At 47.3% G+C, this 23,178-nt stretch overlaps 1 protein-coding gene across 2 annotated transcripts in view; it reads right to left on the bottom strand.

Annotated features, from left to right (window-relative positions):
• LOC129334645 (protein regulator of cytokinesis 1-like) overlaps nt 1-23,178 on the bottom strand; it is a 64,323-nt gene that overhangs the window by 5,007 nt on the left and 36,138 nt on the right. For both annotated transcript variants that reach the window (XM_054986880.1, XM_054986879.1), the window contains exons 9-11: nt 15,354-15,449; nt 7,705-7,845; nt 7,108-7,197 (exon numbers count right to left, since the gene is read on the bottom strand). In XM_054986880.1, the coding sequence (XP_054842855.1) occupies nt 7,108-7,197; nt 7,705-7,845; nt 15,354-15,449 (327 nt within the window). The remainder of the gene's footprint in view (nt 1-7,107; nt 7,198-7,704; nt 7,846-15,353; nt 15,450-23,178) is intronic.

Genomic DNA, 23,178 nt, shown 5'->3' with positions numbered 1-23,178 from the left:
AGCTTTTAGGCTATGCGAGGGTGAGGGTGACCCCCCCCCCCACATGGACCAATCCGAGCCGGTTTTTCCTGCCGAAACACTGACGTAGTCAGAGGTCACCCCCATCCCTCCTTCAATTCTCCTGGGCCACTGCAAGTCTCCACTAAAATATCTATGAGAGAGCTGACAGCGGGGCAGGAGGGAGGGAATGTACGCCTGCATAAAGACCTAGATGAACAGCAGTTACAGGTAAGCACAACCCTGTTTTCTTCTATGGTCTTCAATGCAGTCTCACATAGGGAGAATTGCAAGCTACTCACCAGGGAGGTGGGGTGATGCTCTCACGCGAAGAGCAACTGTAGAACTGCCTGTCCCGCCGCAGTCTCCCTTTGGGTGTTGACATCCACAGTGTAAAAGTTAATGAATGTCTTTTCTGATGACCATGTTGCTGCTTTACAGATGTCTCCCAATGGTACTCCCCTTAGGAAGGCCGCTGATGCTGCTTGACCTCTTGCTGAATGTGCTGTCAGAGCAAATGGACATGGGACTTTTGCCATTTTGTCGCTGAGTCTGATTGCTGACACCACCCATCTGAAGACGGTTTGTGCTGATGCTGCTTTGCCTTTATTCTGGCCCGTGTGACACACAAAGAAAGTTTGGTAAAATAAATCTGCTCTCTTTACATCTAATGTATGGTGCGTTTGTTCCCGTGGAGAAGTTGGGTTGGGAAAAAACACTGGTAGTGATAGATGGTTGTTGTGGATTTTCCGGGCTGTAGTGATAGACTCTGAGAGACATGAAATTTTGAAACCACTTGTGGTAAAAACTGGAGGTTAGTTCGCATTACTACCTTGACAGGGAAGATTTGCTAGGGCGGGGGTCTACCCTTAATGCCTGTAGCTTGCTGACCCTCCTAGATGATGCAATTTCTAGGAGGAATGCCACCTTTGCCAACACAGTATTAGACTATATGCCACTAGTGATTCAAAAGGTCTAAGCATCAAGCTAGACCATACCAAAGATATGGACCATTGTGGGACTATTTGAACCCTTGGCAGGTATAATTTGTATAATCCCTTCAATAACAATTTTGACAAAAATGGGAAAATAGTTTTACCATCTATAGTGTTGTGAAAAGCAGAAATTACTCCCTTATAAACTTTGATGGATCATGAAGTCAACCCCACAGTGTGCAGTGATACTAGATAACCAATATATCACTTAGTGACCAAGTATAAGGTGCTAATCTCATAGAGTCAGCCCACAAATTTATCCCACTTTAGGGCATATGAATTTCTAGTTGAAGACTTGCGAGAATTCAGAATAATGTTGGCCACTGCCTCCGAGAACTGTGTATTTAATTCTCTATGAACCACGCCATCAGGTGCAGTCTGTTCAGATTGCGGTGCCACGTTTGCCAAAAATATAGTAAATCCAGCTTTACTGGTAGATGTACATAGTTCCCCTTGGCCATGCTCTTGTGTGTACACAAGCTTTCCCAGAGCAAAGCTTTAAGTCTTGCTGCCCGATCTCCTTGCACCTTGGGAGTGAAAAGCTGACATCCTTACAGCGCTCCACCACATGTTCTTCTCCCAAGCACGCCAGGCATAGTGAGTGGCCATCGGACTTTCCATCTCATGACTTATCTGCCACAGCAAGTTAGGGCTGCCACTGCCAAGTGCAGCCTTTCTTACTCTACCAATATTAACACAAACTATATACAATACACTAACTATATACACTAAGACTAAATTATTAACAATTAACTTTTTAAAAAACGAACACTAAACAGAAATGAATGTTTTACTGAGACGTACAAGCCTTGGAAGATCATCTGGCAAAAAACAAACTGAGGGAGGGATGGGAACGACCTCTGACCACGTGACCATTTCGGCGCAAAAAACCAGTTCGGATCAATCTGTGGGGGAAGTCGACCCACTGCATAGCCTAAAAGCTTGAAAAATCCTGTTCTGCGCGTCTGGCCTGTGCAAGCACAGTCCCTATATGGGACTGCACTGAAGACCGTAGATGAGCTTCAGGTGGTACAATCTGGTAGAAGCAGGAATATAAAGAATAAAGGTTAAGCTGGGACACGGCTTTGAAGAGGTTGTCTGGGAAATACAGAGGAATGAGAAGTCAATAAAAGGACTGTAGGATTTATTATAAGGACTGATTTTAACAGCTGAGATTTTGATAAAGGAGAAGTCTGGAGCCTAATCACAATAAGTGTAGGCGAAGATCAGAGCATGAAACAAGATTTAACCGAGGAGACCAGAAAGAATGGGTTGATTTTTTGCAGTCTTGTACAGGGGGCGCTACAATATGGAGTATAAAAAGAAACTGCTGTCAAGACCACAAGTCAGGTCAACAGAATGAATGGTGATGTTCAGGGCTTTGAGAATGAGGGAGATCGTGGTACGTTCCAACATAGTAGGAGGTAAGTAAAAACCCCAGCCGGCGGGGGTTTAAATGCCCCTTTTCATGCCGCTGCAAAGCAGCACGGAAAGGGGCATGTAAACCCATGGGTCAGCTATTTGGTGGGGAGATCCCTGCCAAGCAGGTGATCCTAGCCTTCCTCGCCGCCCTGCTGGCCACTGTGGCCGTGGAAGAGGTGGAATGGGCCCCTCAGGAGCCAGCTCCGGCCTTCCCACTGCCCAGTTGGCCACTGCAGCAGCAGAGAGGGCAGCGCGGGCCCCGCAGGAGCCAGCTCTGGCCTTCCCCACCGCCCAGCTGGCCGCTGTGGTGGTGGTGCGGGCCCTGCAGGAGCCAGCTCTGGCCTTCCCTGCCACCCAGCTGGCCGCTGCAGAGGAGGCAGCATAGGCCTCGCAGGAGCCAGATCCAGTCTTCCTTACCTCCCAGGTGGCCGCTGCAGCAGTGGAGAGGGCGGCACGGGCCCTCTCCACTGCAACATCCCCAGCAAAGAGATCCAACAGAGCAGTGTTGTGTTTGTTATCCAGAGTAGCTATACTAGTTAGTAGGAGTGTTCCATCAAAATCAATGATCAAAGGTAAGGGCAGGAAGCAGCTAGGTCATTGTCATGGGGTGGGCAGAGTGTCAGGTTAGGATCTGGTAGCCCACGATGCAAATTCCTACTCTGCCATGAAAGCCTGCCAGTTGACCTTGGCCAAGCACACACATTAAGCTTAAATGACCTCACTGGATTGTGGTGAGGCGGGAAGAACAATATAAACCGCTTTGCAGAGGCTCTATCACTCCTTGCCTTATGAGTGAATTTTTGGCAATGCCAACAAGCGGAAACATTGTGACCTTCACTCGAGCAAAGAAGGCAAAGATTGTGCTTTTCAGTGTCAGTCATCTTTGTCTCACACTTAGAACATTATTTGAACAAGATCCAGAGGAGTTAGCCGTGTTAGTCTGTAGTAGCAAAATCAAAAAGAGTCCAGCAGCACCTTTAAGACTAACCAATTTTATTGTAGCATAAGCTTTCGAGAATCACAGTTCACTTCGTCAGATGCATGGAGGGCAGAAAGAAACTGGTCAAATATAGAGGAGGAGAGGGGAGGGGAGGAGGGATGTAAACAACTCCTTTGATATGGAGATGCAAACAGCTCCTTTTGATGTGGGGATCAGTTTGCTTGTGTAAAGGTTCAAAGGAGTTTGCCGTGTTAGTCTGTAGTAGCAAAATCAAAAAGAGTCTAGCAGCACCACCAGGACCATACAATTCCACTGCAGCACAAGCCTTCGATAACCACAGCCCTCCCCGCCAGATGCATCTGACAAAGAGAACTGTGGTCCTCGAAAGCCCACGTCAGGTGCCACTGGACTCTCCCTGACCCCGCCTATGTAAAGGAAATCAGTTACCTGTGATAATGAGATAACCATTCATAGTCCCTATTCAAGTCCCAGCTTGACAGAGTCAAATTTACATATGAATTCCAATTCAGCAGCTTCCAGTTGGATTTCGTTTTTGAAAGGTTTCTGTTGAACTACAGCGACCTTTTAAGTCTTTGATGGAATGTCCTGGTAGATTGAAGTGTTCTCCCACTGGTTTCTGGACGTTGCCATTTCTAATGTCAGATTTGTGTCCATGTATTCTTTTGCGTAGAGGTTGGCTGGTTTGTCCAATGTACAGAGCAGAAGGTGCTGCTGGACTCTTTTTGATATTTGAACAAGGATTTCGACGATGGTGAAGACATAGCTACTCTCGCTATCACACTCCACTAAGCACACTAAGAACCTCTCTCGATGGCGGCAAAAGAAGAACTGAGGGAATGCGAGGGCGCTCAGTCGGGTCACCCCATTTTGGCAGGAAAGGCTCTGCACATGCGCAGTAGACACCGAGCGCCCCCCTAGACACTTTAAGAACTACAAAAAATCTCTCCGCGGCCAGCCCATGCAATATGGGACTGCGCAGAAGGACAACTTACAACTCCAAGAAAACAGAGTTGCGCTTACCGTAACTGCTGTTCATTGACATCTTCTGTGCGGGCACACATGGGACTGCGCTTGCGCAGGCTTGCCAACCAGAATTCTTTTTCTAGCAAAAGAGCTAGGGCTCTTTCAGATGTATCCACCGAATCACGGCCAGCATTAATTTGTTGTCTTGACAGACGTAAGGCTTCCTCCAGAATGACTTTAGCAAGAACCTTCTGGTCAGTAGGGAGTTTATCTATGAAGATTGTGATGCGATTCCAAAGGAAGATTTGATAAGCTCCCATGATAGCTGAGTAATTGGATATCTTCAGAGTTAGGGCTGCAGATTACTATAATTTCTTGCCCAACGAATCCAATTTTCTGCTCTCTTTATCTACAGGTACAGCATGAGATCCCTGCCGTTCGCGAGCTTGCATTTCCCCAGTGACCAGGGATGATGGTGGCGGATGTGAAAAGAGGTAGGTATGGACGTTATCCCTTGTCTTGTATAGGGTTTCCAACTTACGAGAAGTAGGATAAATAGAGGCTGGCTTGTCATAGGCTGCTGTGATAACCTCCACTAAGCCCTCTGTAAATGGAAAGGCAATGGTGGCAGGATTTCCAGGATGAATATACTGCAGTATTTTATCCTTTGGTTTCGGATTTATAGCCGACACTTCAATATCCAGGGAACGGGCCATCTGAAGCATCTGTTCTGTGTAAAGTCGGTAATCTTCATTCGAGGAAATATGTCCTGTCCCAATAATAATCTCTTCAGGAGAAGGATGAGGAGGAGGACTGGGACTGATCCCAACCCGGTTCCGAAGATTGATAAGCCAGGTCCCATCCAGGTGAGCCATAATGGGAGTACTCCTAATCTCTCCCCAGTCATCTGCCAGAATTCAGGGAAAACGAAAGATGGGACCTGGAATAACCCGATCCATGCCTGCTATAGTCTCTCCATGATAGATGATACGACAAGTTCTCCCTGCAAGCATAATTGTGGGCGACCCATCTGCGGGAGCTAGAAAGTGGAGCGTCGGGTAATTTGCCCTCATCAACAGAAGAGTGGCATGATGGTGACATGCTGTGCGGAGAAGAGGTCTTGGGTCTCTCCCACAAAATCTGCTCAGTCTGCACTGCTGTAGAATGCCTGTGCTTTGACTTCTTAGCCTTTTTGCCACCTTGGACCATCTCAGGGGGCTCAGAGCCACGCTCTCAGTCCTTCAGACCCAGTCCTTTGTCAGTCACCGTCGGATCTGAAGCCTTCGGATCCGACAAATTATTTTCAGTTGGTAATTGTACCCTGCGATCAGGTTCTAACGATCTTGGATCCGATGGCCTCGGATCGGGAGACTTCGGATCCGATCTGAACGGTATGGTCAGATCCGATGCTGCTTTTAACCTTCGGAGCCGATGTGGCTGACAGCTCCAATTTCGAAGGCCACTTCGAGTGATGTCTGCGCTTCCACCCTGGATCCAAAACCTCCGAAGGATGGGTCCTACAATCAGATGAAACACTCAAGACCCCCTTCGGATCCGAAGCATGAATCAAAGGCTGTCAGATCTGATCTGGAGAGCGGGACTTAGAAGCTGAGGTAGTGCTACAAGCAGATCTGCCGCTCACCGAGAGTGGTTTAGATCTGCAACTTACCGAGGGTGGTTCAGAAGGAGTTTCCATCACCCCGGTAGCCCACATAGCCCGCTTCCACAGTAGGGCCTGCAATCTAATTGCTCTCTCGGCTCTAGCCTTCGGTGTAAAGCACTGACAATGCTCACATTTCTGCACAATATGGGTCTCGCCCAAGCACTCCAAACAGACAGAATGGCCATCAGTCTTGGTCATTTTAGTTGAGCAGGTGGAACATCGCTTAAATAAAGCTTTGTCAGACATTATGAAAAACGTTCTCCTCACCAATGACGCACTTCTTCTCAACAGTGGACGAGCTAGGTCTTTACCAGTTGGCGGCAAAGAAGAAACTGCGCATTAGGCAGACGAGTGCCCCCTAGTGGATGTTTTGCTAAAAAAAGAATTCTGGGAGGCAGGCCTGCGCAAGTGCAGTCCCATGTGGGACTGCACAGAAGACGGACAGTGACGGACGGGTGACGGACAGTCACCCTAAAGAATGTTAGTTTAAAGTAACATACAGAAGCTTAGGAAAAGAGGATATGCAAGTTTATTGCTTTTCTTTACTCAGTTGCTGAGACAGCATAGGATATATCCGCTTTTTATTTCATTAATAAATTTCCTTTTTTAAAAAAGCTGCAGTTTCAACGGTGTGACACACAATTTGCCCAATCAATCACATTTACCCAGAGGACCCCTGGGCAGGGGGGAGCAGTCAAACCACTCAACCTCCTAATATGCAAGTGAAGATACGAGGTCTCTGGGATCATAAAAGTGAGGAGAGTGAGGAAGTGCCCAAGTGAAGGCTCAAAAGACAGCAAAATGAGCCTGAAGTGGGGATTTTCTTTCTATGGTGCCTGCAGCTATTCAGAGGGACAGGTTTAGGGGTAAGAGAAAGGAGAGCTGGGCTGGATAGAGATCCAGTCGGCTGAGCAGCTTTTAATTCTCCACAAACCCCCACACAGGTAACCTCAGTTACTAAGAGGAATGCAAAATAGCTGTACATGTTCTAGTACTGAATTGTTCTGAGACAACTGAAACATACCCCAACAAATCTATACACAGTATACTTCAATTTGCAATATCAAGTTCCTACCAGATCATCTTTCAAACAGGCACTATTTTACCTTGCGTAGCTTGTTGGGAGTTGGTGTTTGTGCACCGGCAGGTCTTTTAACCCCCGATTTTGGCACTGTTGATTCATTCCTCTTCACAGACTGCAAAATAAGAGGTTTGTTTCTAAAATGATACTTTTACTCATTAGCAAAACTTTAAATTGCCCCTTTCATACGTGGGTCTTGTTAAAAAACCAACACAGACACAGCAGTACTTATTTAGGGCCCACGATAGTAACACGTCACAGATCAACCCAGACTCCAGAAACCTGTAGGCAACCAAGGTAGAACTACATCACTAGATCCACTATGTACCTACAATCTGCAGCCTCTGAATAGCTAAGCACATCTCACCTACACTGCAGTCCCCAGACCCAGGCAGCCTTTTTCATAAAAGCTGTGGGCACTGATTGGCAAGGCCCATCTACGCAACTGGTCTACAACCTACGCCATCACTCAGATTTTCCCGCTCGACTCCTTACATACTTGCACTGATGAGTTACCATCATTAATGCTAGTCAGGTTGTATTTCTGAACTGGAATCTGTACCTTATTTCAAAACATGGTTAGGATTTGGTTAAATGGCTTACCCTGCAAAGAAAGACTTACCATTTTTGTCCGATCTTTTATAACCTTGTGCTGTTCCAGCTGATGGTCTATGGATTCTAAAAGCCTTTCATTATTGATAAGAAAGTCAGAGCCATTTTCTTTTTCCCAATTTTCAATACTTTTCTTCAAGTCTTCAGTCAACTAGTGATACAAAGAGTTTCACCAGTCAGCTTCAGGGAGACTCAAATCCACACAGAAAAATTAAGATGTGCTGCCTTGAGTACCACATGCATAGAATGGAAGATTTGTATTCACTTACCGTGAAGCTTCCTTCTCGGTGGTTGGGAAGTGGGTCAGTCTTGACTGACGGGAAGTAGCTCCTCCTCTGTTCCAGGATCGGTCAAATCAGACGATCCTCTAGGGGGAGGGCTCTTCCCTGGCATGCCAGTTCTTTTCCAAGCCCTCTAGACTCTGCTGCTTTGCTCGGCCTTTCCATACTAGTTGCTCTGTTAACAAACTGAACACTAACACAACATTTCAACCATAATCCAACATTTTAAACTCTTAACTTGGGTGAGTTAGACTGACCCACTTCCCAACCACCGAGAAGGAAGCTTCATGGTAAGCGAATACAGATCTTCCATTCTCCTGTGGTTGGGAAGTGGGTCAGTCTTGACTGATGGGATATACGTCTAGCAGCACTTCTTTGGGTGGGCTAAAATTAGTTCATAAAGCGTGCTGGAGCACCCTTCTTCCGAACGCTGCCTCAGCCGAAGCTACCTTGTTCACCTTGTAGTGTTTAGTAAAGGTATGTACTGACTTCCAAGTGGCTGCCCTACAAATCCTATCCAGAGATGGAAAGGATCTATATGCTGCCGATGTGGCTGCCCCTCTCAGAGAGTGGGCAGTGATTCCCTCTGGAGGTGTAAGCTGTCTAGCCTTATACGCTAATGTAATGCAGTCCCTGATCCATCTACTCAGAGTGGACGTGGACACCTTTTGCCCCAGAGAGCCCTTCCTAAAGGAGATGAACATGTTCTCCACCTTTCTAATATCCTTTGTCCTGTCTATGTAATAGCTGAGTGCCCGTTTCACGTCTAATTTGTGCCATTCCTTCTCCTTCTCATGCTTAGGGTTATTACAGAAGGATGGTAGTACAATATCTTCCCCTCTGTGAAAGGCTGAGTTGACCTTGGGGATGAAGGTTGGGTCAGGGCTTAGTACTACCCTGTCATTATGGAAAATGCATAACTCTGTGTTTACCGACAAGGCTCTAATCTCGGAAACCCTCCTAGCTGAGGTAATCCCCACCAGAAATAAGGTTTTAAGAGTTAACTCCTTGAGTGGGCATGTAGCCATGGGTTCAAATGGTCCCTTAGTGAGAGCATTTAGTACCACATTCAGGTTCCAAGTTGGGAACCTATGCACCTGAGGTGGGTTAATGAGCATTGTTCCCCTCAGGAATTGTTTCTGACATGTGGCGACCGGTGAGGGAGACCCCTCCCTTCAATCCTCTTATTGCGGAGATGGCAGCCGTCTGCCTCTTTAGGGTACTAGTGCTGAGTCCTTTATCTAATCCTTCCTGAAGGAATAGAAGTATCTCCTTCACAGATTCTGTAAGTGGTTCAGTGTCCTTCTGTCTACACCATGTGTAAAAAGTCTGCCATGTCTTATTGTACCTTCTGTTAGTAGACTTCCTTCTGGAGGCCAACATGGTAGCTATCACACTGTCTTTATATCCTAGTTCCGACAGTTGTTGGCGCTCAATCTCCAGGCTGTTAATTTCAAGGATGCCGGATATGGATGCAGCATCTTCCTTTGGGAAAGAAGATCCTTCCACTGTAGTAGACTCCATGATTCCATGATAAAGGCGTTTCAGTTCCTGGAACCACGGTCTCCTCGGCCAGAAAGGTGCAATCATTATTACCTCCGCTTGCTGCTGTACCACCCTTTGAAGTACTCTGTCCATTATTTTTACTGGTGGAAAGGCATAAAGAAGAGCCTTGGGCCAATCTTCATTCAGTGTGTCTGTTCCTAATGCCCCTTGTTCCTTTACTCTGGCGAAGAATTTTGGTAGCTGAGAGTTCTCACTTGAAGCGAACAAGTCCACTTCTGGGTTCCCGTATCTCATGCACACCTGAGAGAAGATCTTTCAGTTCAATATCCACTCCGCCTGGTCGACTCTGTTCCTGCTCAACCAGTCTGCCATCGTGTTCTGTGCTCCCGCCACATATATGGCCTTTATTGATTCCAGATTCTGTTCTGCCCAGAGCATGATCTCCTCTGCCTCCCTGTTCAGGCTCCTGTACCTGTTTCCTCCTTGCCTGTTCACATACACTTTTGCTGTAGTGTTGTCTGTTTGTATAAGGATATGGTGTCCCCTCAGTACTTCCTGAAGTTCCAATAATCCCATCTTGATGGCCCTCAGTTCCAGCCAGTTTATGCTGTTTTGTCTTTCTTGTACTGACCAAGTACCTTGAGCCATGTGGCCCCTCGCATGCGCTCCCCATCCGGTCAGACTCACATCTGTAGTCAGCACCTTCCTTCCCGGTTCTCTAAGAGGAACCCCTTCTTCGAATTTGCTCGGTGCCAACCACCAGTTCAATTCCTCCTTCATCAATTCTGGTATCAGTATGCGTTTGTGTCCCTTGTGTGCTATGATCCTTTGGAAGGGTCGTAATAGCCTCTGTAGTGGTCTTGAATGAAATCTGGACCACGTTAACGTGTCTTGACAGGAAACCATCATTCCCAGAAGCTTGGTTAGCTGCATGACTTCTGCCGTTGCCTTCCTCTGAACTACTCATATCAATGACAAGATCTTTTCTTGTCTCTTTCGATATGAACATCCTGTCCTTGACAGTATCTATGGTCACTCCCAGATGTGTGATCCTTTGAATAGGCAATAGATTGCTTTTGTCCTTGTTGATTACAAATCCATGACTCTCCAGGCAAGCGATGGTCATTTGAACAGCTTCCACTCCCGTCGGAAGAGATGGGGTTTTTATTAAGATGTCGTCCAGATTTGGAAATAGATAGATCCCCTGTAGTCTGAGGAATGCCACCAGGGTCACCAGTACCTTCGTGAATACTCTGGGGGAGGACTTGAGCCCGAAAGGAAGAGCCCTGTACTGGAAGTGTTCTCTATTGTACACAAAGCGAAGGTATCGGCTGTGTCTCTCCCGGATAGGGATATGCAGATAGGCCTCCGAGAGATCGATGGAGGCTAGAAAGTCCCTTTTCTGTATGGCTCCCGTGATTGATCTCAATGTCTCCATTTTGAATTTGGGTGACGCAATGAATTGATTCAACCAGCGCAGATCCAGAATTGCTCTGATATCTCCATTCTTCTTTGGCACAATGAAAAATATTGAGTACACTCCCCTGTTCCAATAAGGTGTTGGTACCGGTTCTATGGCTTTGATCGATAATAGGTGTTGAATTGCTCCCATCATTTGTAGATGTTTTGAATGCAAAGGCTTTTTCTGCATATGGACTACACGATTCGGGGGTACGGACTGGAATTCCAGAGAGTAGCCTCTGGATACTGTTTCCAGTACCCATTTGTCTGTGATCGTTATTTCCCACTGTGTTGAGAATTCCTGGAGTCGACCCCCCATCGGTATGGTTGCTGGTTGACCATAGTCATGCCTGCTGAGTCTTTTTCTGACCCCTGGCTTGCTAACTGGTTTTCCGAAAGGAGAAGGATCTGTTATCACTTCTAGGTCTTGTTTGACATCTGTTCTTGTAAGATCTTGAGGTACTCTGTCTGAAGGGGCGCTTGGAGTCACGAAAGGAGTGCCTCTTTTGTCTTCGCTTCCCTTTTCGTAGATGGAAAGACCTTCTTCTCTGTGTCCTCCACCAAATATTTGTCTAGGGCTTCTCCAAATAATTTGGTCCCCATGAATGGGATTGCTGCCACCTTGCTCCTAGCAGGAGGATCCACGTCCCAATTTCTCAACCAGGTATTCCTCTGAGCCACGACATTAAATCCCATCGCTCTTGAGGCCATTTGGAACAAGTCTAAAGTAGCATCACCTGCAAAGGCTATAGCCAAGGCTATTTTCTTTTTTTTTTAAAGTTTTTTTTTATTTTTTTTAATATCTAACATAAAATACTACAAAAGACTACAAAAGTATAGAGGGGAGGGGAAGAAAAAAAAAGGGAAGGGAGGACTGGGAAAAGGGAAAATCAACATACAAACAACAAACACTACACTACATGTCTTGTATTCCCTTCCTGCTGCAATTTTTCTTAAAAGTTAACTTTCTAATATGCTATCAGATTGGTAGGTCTTATACAATACAGATTATATTCAGGATCAGGACTTCTCCCCCCCCCCCCTTGCGTCTCGGTCTCAATTCTCTCTGCGCAGCTGGAGCAGCTGCGCCCGCTCTTTCCTCCCCCCCCCACTTTCCCCTTCAGACTTCGAACTTTCTTCTTGCTGAAACTCCTGATGGTTGAACAAAAAGTCTGTCAGCTGCGCGTCCAATGTGATCTTGTAAGTTTGATCCTTATATCTGAATCAGACGCCTTCTGGAAACAGCCATTTATATTTTATATCACATTTCCTCAAGAAAGCTGCAAGTCCTTTATACTTAAATCTTTTTTTATGAGCCAAAAATGGAACATCCTTCAATATTTTAACCTTATTGCCCAAATAATCCAAGTCCACATTATACGAATTGTCTAAGATGGTGTCCCGAGTCTTCTTAGATGAAAAGTCAATAATAATCTCGCGAGGCAGCTGCCGCTTCATTGCATACTTTGAAGATGTCCGCCGGACTTCCAAAATATCGCTTTTTAACTCTTCTTTAGTTGCCTTTGCGAATGGCGCCAAAAGTCCAGACACCAAATCTTTTAAATTTTCACTTTGCTCTTCTTTTACATTTTGAAGACGCAATACCGTTTGGGCACGGTCCACTTGTAATTCTATTATTTGATTCTCCAAAAGCTTCACTTCCTTACTTGTTGCTTTCATGAGTACTGCGTTCTCGCGCGCAGACTGCTCTGCTCCGGTCGCTGTTTCTTTAATGGCTTTCACTTCGCTCTCCACTGAATCAACCTTTTGCCCCATTTCATTCAGTTTCGCTACAAAGGGCTGCACAGTATCGAAGACTGCTCGTCTCACCATCTCTTCCAAAGTTTCCCCCTTCCCCTGTAACGTCGCCATCACCGACTTACTCATTGCTGGGCTCTGCTTTCTCGTCGCCATCTTAGGGGGGGGGGGGGCGCCAACTAAGTTCCGAAACTCGGTGCAGGGGAAGAAGTCTGCGCCCTTTTAGCTTCAACTCCCACCGATCCTTCGCATACGCTTAAAAATCAGAAGGGATTCGCTTACTTACAGGTCTTCACCTTAAATCTGCTTATTGCCGTTCTCCATGGCCCGACAGCACACGAGGTGCTGCGCAAGTCTGCTGGCCTCCGTTGGAGCAAGTGGGCAATTTACCCCCTGCATTACTTCCAGGGGGTTCTTCCCGCGGCGCCCTGGATCCAGGCTCCCTCACTGGTAGTCCTGGGGGTTAACCCTCGCGGGTCAACCGCCCGGTCAGGCTGCTCAGACGGTTCCCCCTGGACCTGCGGAGAGGAGCGTCCGACATGGCCGGGAAAACGAAAACAAATCCGCCAAGGCTATTTTCTTGACCTCATTCTTAACCTCCTTAGGCACTTCTTTGCCTGCTGCTGCCAGATTAGATGCCCAATTAAACGCTGCTCTGGCAAATAGGGATTCAGTGCCGAGGCTCTAAGCGAGGCGGCTGAGGCCTCAAAATCCCTTCGCAGTGCTTGTTCAATTTTCTTATCAGAGGGATCCTTGGGCATTCCTTCAGCATCCATAGGCAGTACTGACGTGGTGGCCAGGCTGGTCATTGGATCATCCACTACCAGCAGCTTAAGTTTCCTTGTAGCCTCAGGGGCCAGGGAGTAAAACTTATTAAACACAGATTGGTACGTTTTAGGCTTGGCTGGGTTTTCCCATTCTGCTTTTAGGACACTATGAAAGATTGCTGGTAGAGGAACTCCCGTGTTAGTAGAGCCCACCTTAGGAAGAACTTTCTCTAAACCATGAGGGAAAGCCGGGTCTAGTTCCTCCTTCCCCATGTTTGTCTGAGCAATTTCCACGGTTCTCAGGACTTTGGGGAGTAGTTTGGGGAAAAACTCCTGTGGGAAGAGCCTGGTTTGTATAACTTCCCCATTGTCTTCCTGTTCATCAGAAAGCTCCCCTTCCTCACTGTCAGAGTGATGGTTTGAGAGCTCAGAGTCTGACTGGATTTCCTCCGACAGACTAGAATCTCTTTCCAGATATTTCACCTGACCTCTACTCTTCTTAGCTTTAGGAGGGGTAGAGTAGTGCTTGGGCCTTGGTCTCTTACTTGGCCCTGGGGTTGGCTCGCCTTTCTGTGATGTCCCCTGATCCTTGATTGTGTCCATCATTTCTCTAAACCCTTTCTTGAGTTCTGTCCTAATCCAGGCCAGTAGGTTTTCTTTAGCCTCAGGCCCCGCAAGGTCTAATTGGCTGCCCTCCTGGCTTATTCCACTGGGGCCTTGTGAAGACTGAGTTGAGGCAAGGGAGTTAGATGACTCTAGGTCTTCGGCCCTGCCTGAAGCCGTGCTAGGCCCCTCCATGTCTGCCTTGGACGTCATTCCCGCCAGAAGCACTCTCCCGCCTAAAGGGAAAGGGGGGGGAGGGGAGAAAGGACATAGAAAAAATGAAAAGGGAGCCTTATCAGCACCGTATGGGCCTCTGAAGAACAGGTACCCCAGCTGTGCTCCTGCTCAGAAGTTACTACCCTCTATTCCCAGTGCCCCGAAGGGTCACTTACCAGCCTTCAAAGGGTTCAGGAACTCTCACTGCCGCCACCGGCGTGCTTCAGCAGGTATTGCCTGTTGTGTGGTGCGGCGCTCCGTTGCGCTTGCTACACACTCGCCGCCTGCCTCCTCTACCTCCCTGCCCGCTCAGTTTGCTGCTTTTGGCATTCTGCTGCGAGGCGTGCGCGATTGCTGTTGGCCAGTCACGGCATCAGCCTTGCTTCCCCCACTCCGCTCCTGCTGCTTAGAGCAGTCCTCGGTATTGGCGCCAAGATTGCTGTGCGCCGCCGCGGCTGCAGCTGAGATCAGGCAGAAACTCTCTACTCATCCCGAAGGCAGTGGGGTGGGGAGGGAGGGAGGGAGGGTCGGGGTGGAGAGAGAAGCCCTTCCTTTTCCCCAAGAGGCAATTAATCTTCTTCTTCTTTTAGGATCGGTGCTCAGAAGAGCACAGTGACTCGACTCCCTGCTAGAGCAGGGTCAGCAAAAAACTGGCATTCCAGGGAAGAGGCCTCCCCCTAGAGGATCGTCTGATTCGACCGACCCTGGAACAGAGGAGGAGCTACTTTCCGTCAGTCAAGACTGACCCACTTCCCAACCACAGGAGAAAGGTACCTGATAAGTATATTATAAATTCTAGCCCCCATGCACAGCCTGCATAATGCCCAAATTAAAAACAAATTAAACTACTTAACACAGCACTTTAGAACTCTTCAATGCAGCTGCAATTAGTTAGCTAGTGAACTACAAGGCATTCCAAATGTAAAAATCCTTTGGACCAATGTCTGAAACTTAGCCTTTCTACATGTTATGCTCTTTACATAAGAAGTTACACACCTGCTGACAGTTTAAGCTAGGGAATTTCATTGTGGCAAAGCTGAAATAGCAATACCCTGGCACTTACTTACTTTTAACAACTGCTTCTGGATCTTTGACCGCTCCCTTTCATCTTTGAGCAAGTTACCCCCTCTGTTCAGAAGTCTGCTTGGATCTGTTGATTTGTTCTGGACACAAGTACAGCAGGTAACTAATCAGTACCAGGCATTCACTTACAGCACAAAGCAACACTGCTGCTGCACCTACAGCATTACACCTCCTTAGGTATACAGATAAGTTTTGAATGTTTCAGAAAAAAAGAACTAGTATGCCAAGGCTCGTATTAACCTGTATCACACTGTATACTACTAAGTAGATAGAATGTCATTTTCTAAATGCTTCAAGAATTGTTGCAGTAGATTTTACATCTATTGGCACCTTGAAGGACTTAAGGAGTTCTGTTGCTTTAATTCTTAAGTATAAATAAATCTGATGAAGTGAACTTTGATTCATGAAAGCTTACACCAAGAATAAAAACAGTGTTGCACTTATCTGTAACTGTTGTTCATCGAGGTCTTCTGTGCAGGTTGCGTGTGCGCAGGCCTGCAGATACCAGAGATTTTCTAGCTTAAAAACACTAGGGGGCACCCTCGCCTCCCAGCGTGCACGCACAGCCGCTTTCCCACCAAAATGACATCTAAGGAGGCGGGGCGCCCTGGCTAACCTCAGTCCTCTTTCGCCGCCGTACTCTCAGGTAAGTAAAAGAGCATAAGCGGGCCCATTGCCAACGTCTCTCAAAGGATCCTAGGGCAAACTTCACAGGTGCTTGCCTAGTAAGAACAGCAAGGAGGTTTGATCTCTCCATTTTAAATGGCTCTATAGCAGGTGATTATCCTGGAGAGATCACCTTTATATAGCAGGTTCTAGATGAAGCACCATTGATTATTTTCTAGTTAGCCCTGGATTACTTTCCAAGGCTGTAAGTCTACAGATTGTGCCAGAATTAGCAAGTGACCATCTTCCACTCTTATTAGACTTGGCCCCCTTGGCCCCTCAATCCCACCCTACCCCTAAATTTGGCCCACACTTGTTAGTAACATCTCAGATGGGCTGCTGTGCTAGGTGGTCTAACCACCTAGCACAAAAAGAAAAGGGGATTCTTGTGGACAGGGAGGCAAGGGAGCAGAGAGCTGAAATTATGAATAGCTTTCATGATCGAGATCTCCTGACTCCCTTTGACCATCTTCAGCTTTTCAAGCCACTATTGATAAAGTATGCTTCCACCCAAAGAAAGATGCATAAGAACTTCTCCAAGCGTTGGTTCGATAAAGATTGTCGGAAAGCAAAAAGTGACCTTAATACTGCCTATCAAGTCTACAAGAACTCTTCGGGTTCCGACACACTGTCTGCACAACAGTGCCTTTTGCATCTAAAGAAGGTATATAAGAAACTCGTGGCAACAAAAAAAGTGAAGAAATGAAAGCGCTACGGACTAGAATAATACAGTCAACGAATGAAAAGATCTCAAACGAGTTTTGGAATCTGGTTAGAAACCACTCGTACAAGGGCTTCTCTCCTATTGACTCTTTCATTTCTCATAAGACCTGGGAGGTATTCTTTCAAAAATTGTATACTTATACCAACTCTTCATCATTTTCCCCGATCCAAGGGGACATAACGGGTTTACCCCCTTGGCCTCCAGTGACAGCCAAGGAGGTTGAGAGCTTGATTAACAAGCTCAAGAAAGGCAAAGCCCCAGGTCCCGATATGATACCTCCGGAGCTATTACGGGACAATGTAGATTGGTGGGCTCTCCTTCTGGCCTCATTATTCACTTACATCGATTCAACTGGGGCTATCCCGGAGATCTGGGGAGAAGCCATTATTATACGTATATTTAAAGCAGGCCGAAGAGACGATCCAGCCAACTACAGACCAATAAGCCTCCTGAGTATCTTGGGTAAATTACATGCAAGCCATCTCTTGGAGAAATTACAAAGTTGGCTTGTGCAGGAAAATCTATTAATTAACGAGCAGGCTGGTTTTAGGGAGCGGCAATCTACCATTGGACACAATTTGATATTGTCCCACTTGGTGGACTAATATCCGACCAATAATACAGTATTGTTATATGCAGGCTTTATAGATTTAAAATCTGTCTTTGACTCCATTTCCAGAGATATTCTCTGGAAGAAGCTAAGTGCTACTACAATTGATAGAAGACTCCTACTCCTTATACAGGCTTTATATACCAACACTGTTGTCAGGGTAAGATGTAACAAACATCTTGAGGTACGATGTTGCTACTTTAGTCCAAAGCAACAATTGATAGGCGGACATCATCACTGCGAAGTTGGCAATTTTGATGCCAAATGCCGCAGAGGTGTAGACTTTCCTCCCCCAAGGAGTTGATTTTTCTACTCTCCTTGTCCGATGGAACCAACAAAGAACCTTGCTTCAGTTTCACTTGCATGTCCTCCATCACAAGTGAAGACGGAGGTGGGTGAAGAGACAGGAATGAGCATTGATCATCTTTTACCCTATACAAGTTCTCCACTTTTTTATTAGTGGCCGGGGTAGAAGCAGGTTTTAAATTCAAGCCCGACAAGAGTTCCACGAAGCCTTCGATCATGGGAAAGGCAACCGTCGGGGTCGAACCCGAATAAATGTGTTTTAATATCTTATCCTTCGAGCGTGGTTCCATGGAAGCTACCTCGATCTCAACTGCCTTTGCCATGCGCTGAAGGAGCTCGTTATATGCGTAGAAATCGTTCCTCCGATGGTCCGATCACTCTGTCGGGTGAATCTGAGGGAGGAGAATCATAAGACCTCTCATAGTGAGTATAGGCTTCATACTCGGTATCTGAGAACCCCGGGGTCTGTCTGGATCTGACAGAGGAGCCGGCCTGTACCGACAGCGATCTCGAACACCTCTTGGTTCCATGCTCCAAGACATAGGAACCCTCCCTGTAATAACTGTGCGAAGGGGAGCTCACTGCAGAATGATGTCGTCTGGAGTAAGGGCTGTACCTCTCCGTACGACGCGAACTTTCCCGCAACCTCGGATGACCCCTTTCCGAGGAGCGTGAAGACCATGAATCATGAGAAGGTGAACGAGGTATCCCCGATGGTGTTGGGGGCTTATTGAGTAAGATGATATCTGGCTCTCGAGACCTCTCCGACATTGGAGTTTCCTGAGGGGAGATTCTATCACCGGAACCACAACGTCTCTTCTCGGGTGGGTCGGGTCCGGGCGTGACATGCTGCTCCGCTGCTGGTTGCGGGACAAGAACGCTCTCTAGGACTTGTTTGTCCAACTTGGAGGACTGACGCCTCTTCTTTTTCTTTTCCAGAGTCGAACTTGATGGTTCCGAAGCTCTCTTCGGAACTGAAGCCTTCTGTGCTGAAGAATTACTACGATGATCCGACTTAGTCCCACTCCGGGGGGTTCTTGGCTCCAAAAGTCTAGGAGACATGGAACCATCCCTCTTGGACCGAGCACCCGATGTCGACAGAGGTGGTTCCGAGGCTGGTCTCGACTCTGAGATCGGATCCGATGAGGTAGGTGCGGTCCGTTCTGACGAGCTCTGAACCGGCGTTGTGGGGCTTAACGGTCTAGGGTCGGTGTGGGTGGGTGACAGGGTGGAGCGTGGTGATGTAGCTCCAGAAGGCCCTGGCGTCGGTATGACAGTCGATCTCTGCGCGGGAGATTTTCCCTTCGGAGGAGGGTCAGTCGCCGCCATGGTGCGCTGCCACAAAGAGGCTTGAAACCTACCCGCCCGCTCTGCTCTGGCCTTCAGAGTGAAGGTGCGGCAGTGCTTACAGGCCTGAGTGTTGTGGGTTTCCTCTAAACAATACAGGCAGTTGGAATGACTATCGGATTTTGTCATTTTTCTATCGCACGAAACACACCTTCTGAATAATGCTTTCTCTGATATTCTTACAGATTAAGAAGATCTCTCTCAGAAGAAGTAGAGTGAGCAAGAACCTCTCAGGTCGGCGGCAAAAGAGGAACTGAGGTTACGTCGGGGGCGGCCCGCCTCTTAGGAGCCATTTTTCGGCAGGAAAGACGGCCACGCATATGCACTGAGAGGCGAGGGCGCCCCCTAGTGGTTTTTGAGCTTTGAAAATCTCCAAGGTCGGCAGGCCTGCGCGTGCACAGTCCCATGTGGGACTGCACAGGAAGACAGTAGATGAACGGACCTTTGGACACTTACCGTGAAGGGTCCATCTCCTCTGAGGAAAGGAGGACATCTTGGGTGATTCCCACCATCCAATCAGGGAGGCAGTAACTAACTTTCTTCCTCTTCCTGTCTAGCCTGTGCGACCACCCTCTCTTCAGTTCAGGGGACTCCACAAAGCAGTAACCTTGAATTTCTCATTCAGCAACTGTCAATACTGAGAGAAAAAACACCTGTTGCATTAACATGTACTGTAAATAAAGCATAACCCGGAGGTGGTAGAAGAATGAGGCAGCAGGGTAGAGAAGGACGGAGACCCGGGAAGGGCAAGATGTCCTCCTTTCCTCAGAGGAGAAGGACCCTTCACGGTAAGTTTCCAAAGGTCCGTTCTCCCTCTGAGGCGGAGGACATCTTGGGTGCTCCCAAAGCAGTTTCCAGTTTCAGGGTGGGATGTCGTCTTCGTCCACGATCATGCACTGCAGTACTTTTCTACTACAGTCAGTGTCCGCTGAATCATATAGATTTGATTTGTAGCATCTTAATAAGGTCAAGACTGACAACCTTGCAGCCTTCTTCTACAGAAGTGTTCCTGTGTAATGCTGCAGTAGTAGTAGCATCCCTAAAAGAGTGAGCTGGTATTCCACAAGGAACCTCTACGAAGAGAGTTTTTAGGAGTTTCGATAGTGTATGTTTTGCTATTGGCACCTACCACTGCTGAAGACATTTTCTTCCCCAAATTGAGGGGAGATATATTTAAGAACAGTAAGGTAAAGAATGGTTTGAGGAAGAAGAAAGATAAATAAGAGATAGAGAGAAAAAAGGCAGCAGAGCTAGTCTGAAGAACTGCTCTCCCTGGAGGCAGGAACAGAACTGAAGAGAGGGTGGTCCCACAGGCTAGACAGGAAGAGGAAGAAAGTTAGTTCTTGCCTCCCTGATTGGATGGTGGGAATCACCCAAGATGTCCTCCGCCTCAGAGGCAGAACATTAGGTTCTTCCATACCAAAGCAGGGCAGTATATTCCAGTGGCTCTCAAATTCTCTCTCTCGAAGACAGTGCCACAACTCATATATGGGACATTAGTTTCCATAGGTAAGGCGGTGGCATGCAACCACAAGTGATGCCGAAGGACAATAACCAAAAGTAGTGCCCTGGACAAAGTATCTGCTACATTGCTGCTTGCATTTATTTGGTGGCGAGATAAAACGAACCGCCTCTTCTTGGATCACCCTAAAGTAGACCTGCTGGTCCTCAGGAACCTTGGGAATGAAAGTCGCCACCTTATTCCAAATCAGCAGTTGGTAGGCCGCCATCATAGCGGAATAATTGGCCATCTTGATGTTAAACACGGCCAAGGTGCACATCTTTCTGCCCATTGCATCCAATTTCTTCCCCTCCTTATCTGAGGGAGTAGAATGTAATCCCTGCTTTAGTTTGGTCTGCATCTCCTCACTGACTTAGAGAAGATGGAGGAGGGTGCAATGAAAGGTAGGGACAGAGTTCGTCCCTGGTCTTGTATAGGCTCTCAAATTTTTTATTCATGGCTGGAGTAGAAGTTGGCCTCAAGTTCATGTTGTTCATGATGTCAACAAAATCTTCTATTACAGGGAAGGCAACATTAGTCATAGATCCAGCATAAATGTGTTGTAAAATTTTATTTTTGGATCTAGGTTCGGAGGATGAAATATCGATTTCCAAGGCCTTAGCCATGCTTAGGAGTTCCGAATAAGCTCAGAAATCATCAGTAGGAGATGGTTCCTCTGTGGTTCTGATTGTATCATCCAGTGAGGGTTCGGATGGAGGACTGGGGCTAGGTCTAAGAGGGTAAGTGTCCCCTTCAGTGTCTCATATAGGCCTGTCTGCATAACTGCCATGAATGTATTCTGTGTTATGTACTGGTCCTCTGAGGGCATGAGAAGTTTCTTATTGATGTTAAGGCAGTAGGTTATCTCACAAGTATTTAGTTTCTCTTTCCCCGCTGCCTCCAGCAAGTGTCCTAGCAGGCTGGCTGCAGCCAGCTCGAAATGAATCCTTGAGAACTGAGATGATTTCATTCTTTGTTCTGTCTAGCCTAAACTTAGCTTCTTCTCTTCACCCCCCACCCCGGCTTCTTTGCGCCTAAACTTTAATGGTCCCTATCCTGATGGCGGGAACCTTGCCTATAACACTACCAACCCCATCCACGTCACTTCTGCCAATTCATTTGTCTGAGCACCATGAACTTGATGGATCTCTAATGAAGTTACTTCAACCAATACACCTGGATTTCTGCTGCGGAGAACTTGGGGAATATACCTGCCAAGGACTAACATTTTGGCAGAAGTCTCTTTTCCCCTGGACCCAAAACCCTGATGTCAGACTACCAGCACCATGCTGTATGAGTTAGACCAGGGAACTTCAAAGCCACCAGAGGGACAATTAATCAATATGGAACCAGGACAGAGTCCGAGGGATGAGGCGGCCGGAGATGCTTCGATGGAGCCTCTGCCCAGGCTCAGTGATGACAGTCAAGAACTTGGGGTGATCCCTAAGAAGGGGGCAACTCATTGGAACTGGCTAGTAACCACCCCACAAAAGTGGGCACCCCGATGATCGGTGGGCCAACTGACCCGAGAGAAGATGCGACGGCAAGACATGGCTTTAAGCCATAGTATGTCCAAACTGGAAGAGCTCCTCGGATCGGAAGCGACGAAAGATGAGGAGACCCCCCTCGACCTCATGCTAGGGGGTGAGCCCAAGGAAGAACAGAGGGGCCCTATACCAGCCCCAGATGAGAAGGACTTCCAAGAGACTAACCCCGAGCATTTGGGGGCCCATATGGGGGGCGATCAGTGAACTAGAGGGAGATGGCGCAGGTGATGAGAGGACTACAAGAGATGATGCAGCGCCTGCCGGTTCCTTTCACTTTTTACTCGAGGTTTTGATTCCGACTGGTTGGGCTAGTTCACCTGTCATATGGGAAAGGGAGGTAATCTCCGTTGTCACCGTGTCCTTTTTAGACATATGGCATTTCTTCCCTTTCTTGGGGTCGGTACTGGCAGCGGTCCATTCCGACATCCCTTCTTGGGCCTTCGGATCTGAAAGTTGGTTGACTTGGATCTGAGGTGAATGAGAAACAGAGCGAGTCGGGTTGGTGCGACAGGTGTTTCACGGGCTACCGAAGGTGTTGGACCTCTAGAAGTCTTAGAGCCCAATGGGGTTAGATCCGTAGCTCCAGTTGGAGCCGACAGTTCTGAGGCGCAGCGTTCCCAAGAATCCCTTGGTTCTGAAGTGGGTTCCAACCGAGGTCAATCATCCAATGAGGAAGGGAAGATCGGTGGGGAGTCTTTGGTCCGCCCGTTTTTGGATCCGTGCGGAGAGGAACACTGGATGAGGTAGCTGTTTGTGCCTTTGCCAGGAGGCCTGTAGCCGCCAAGGCTTTTTGCCACAAAGAGGCCTGTAATCTGCCTGATCTTTCCGTTCTAACTTTAGGCATAAAAATTTGGCAGTGTTTGCACATTTGGGTATTGCGGGTTTCACTCAGGCAAAAAAGGCAGTTTGAACGCTCATCAGAACAAGTCATTTTTCTATTGTAGGTGACACATCATTTGAATTATTTATTTATTTATTATTTATTTATTCAATTTATATACCGCCCATCCCAGGGGCTCTGGGCGGTGAACAGTTAAAATTGATAAAAACAAAAACTAAAATCAATATACAAATAATAAAACAAATTAACAAGGTGCAGTGGTGGGGA

This window comes from Eublepharis macularius, chromosome 8, assembly GCF_028583425.1.
Source record: "Eublepharis macularius isolate TG4126 chromosome 8, MPM_Emac_v1.0, whole genome shotgun sequence".
Taxonomy (NCBI): Eukaryota; Metazoa; Chordata; class Lepidosauria; order Squamata; family Eublepharidae; genus Eublepharis; species Eublepharis macularius.
This window is presented reverse-complemented; position numbering and strand designations above follow the sequence as displayed.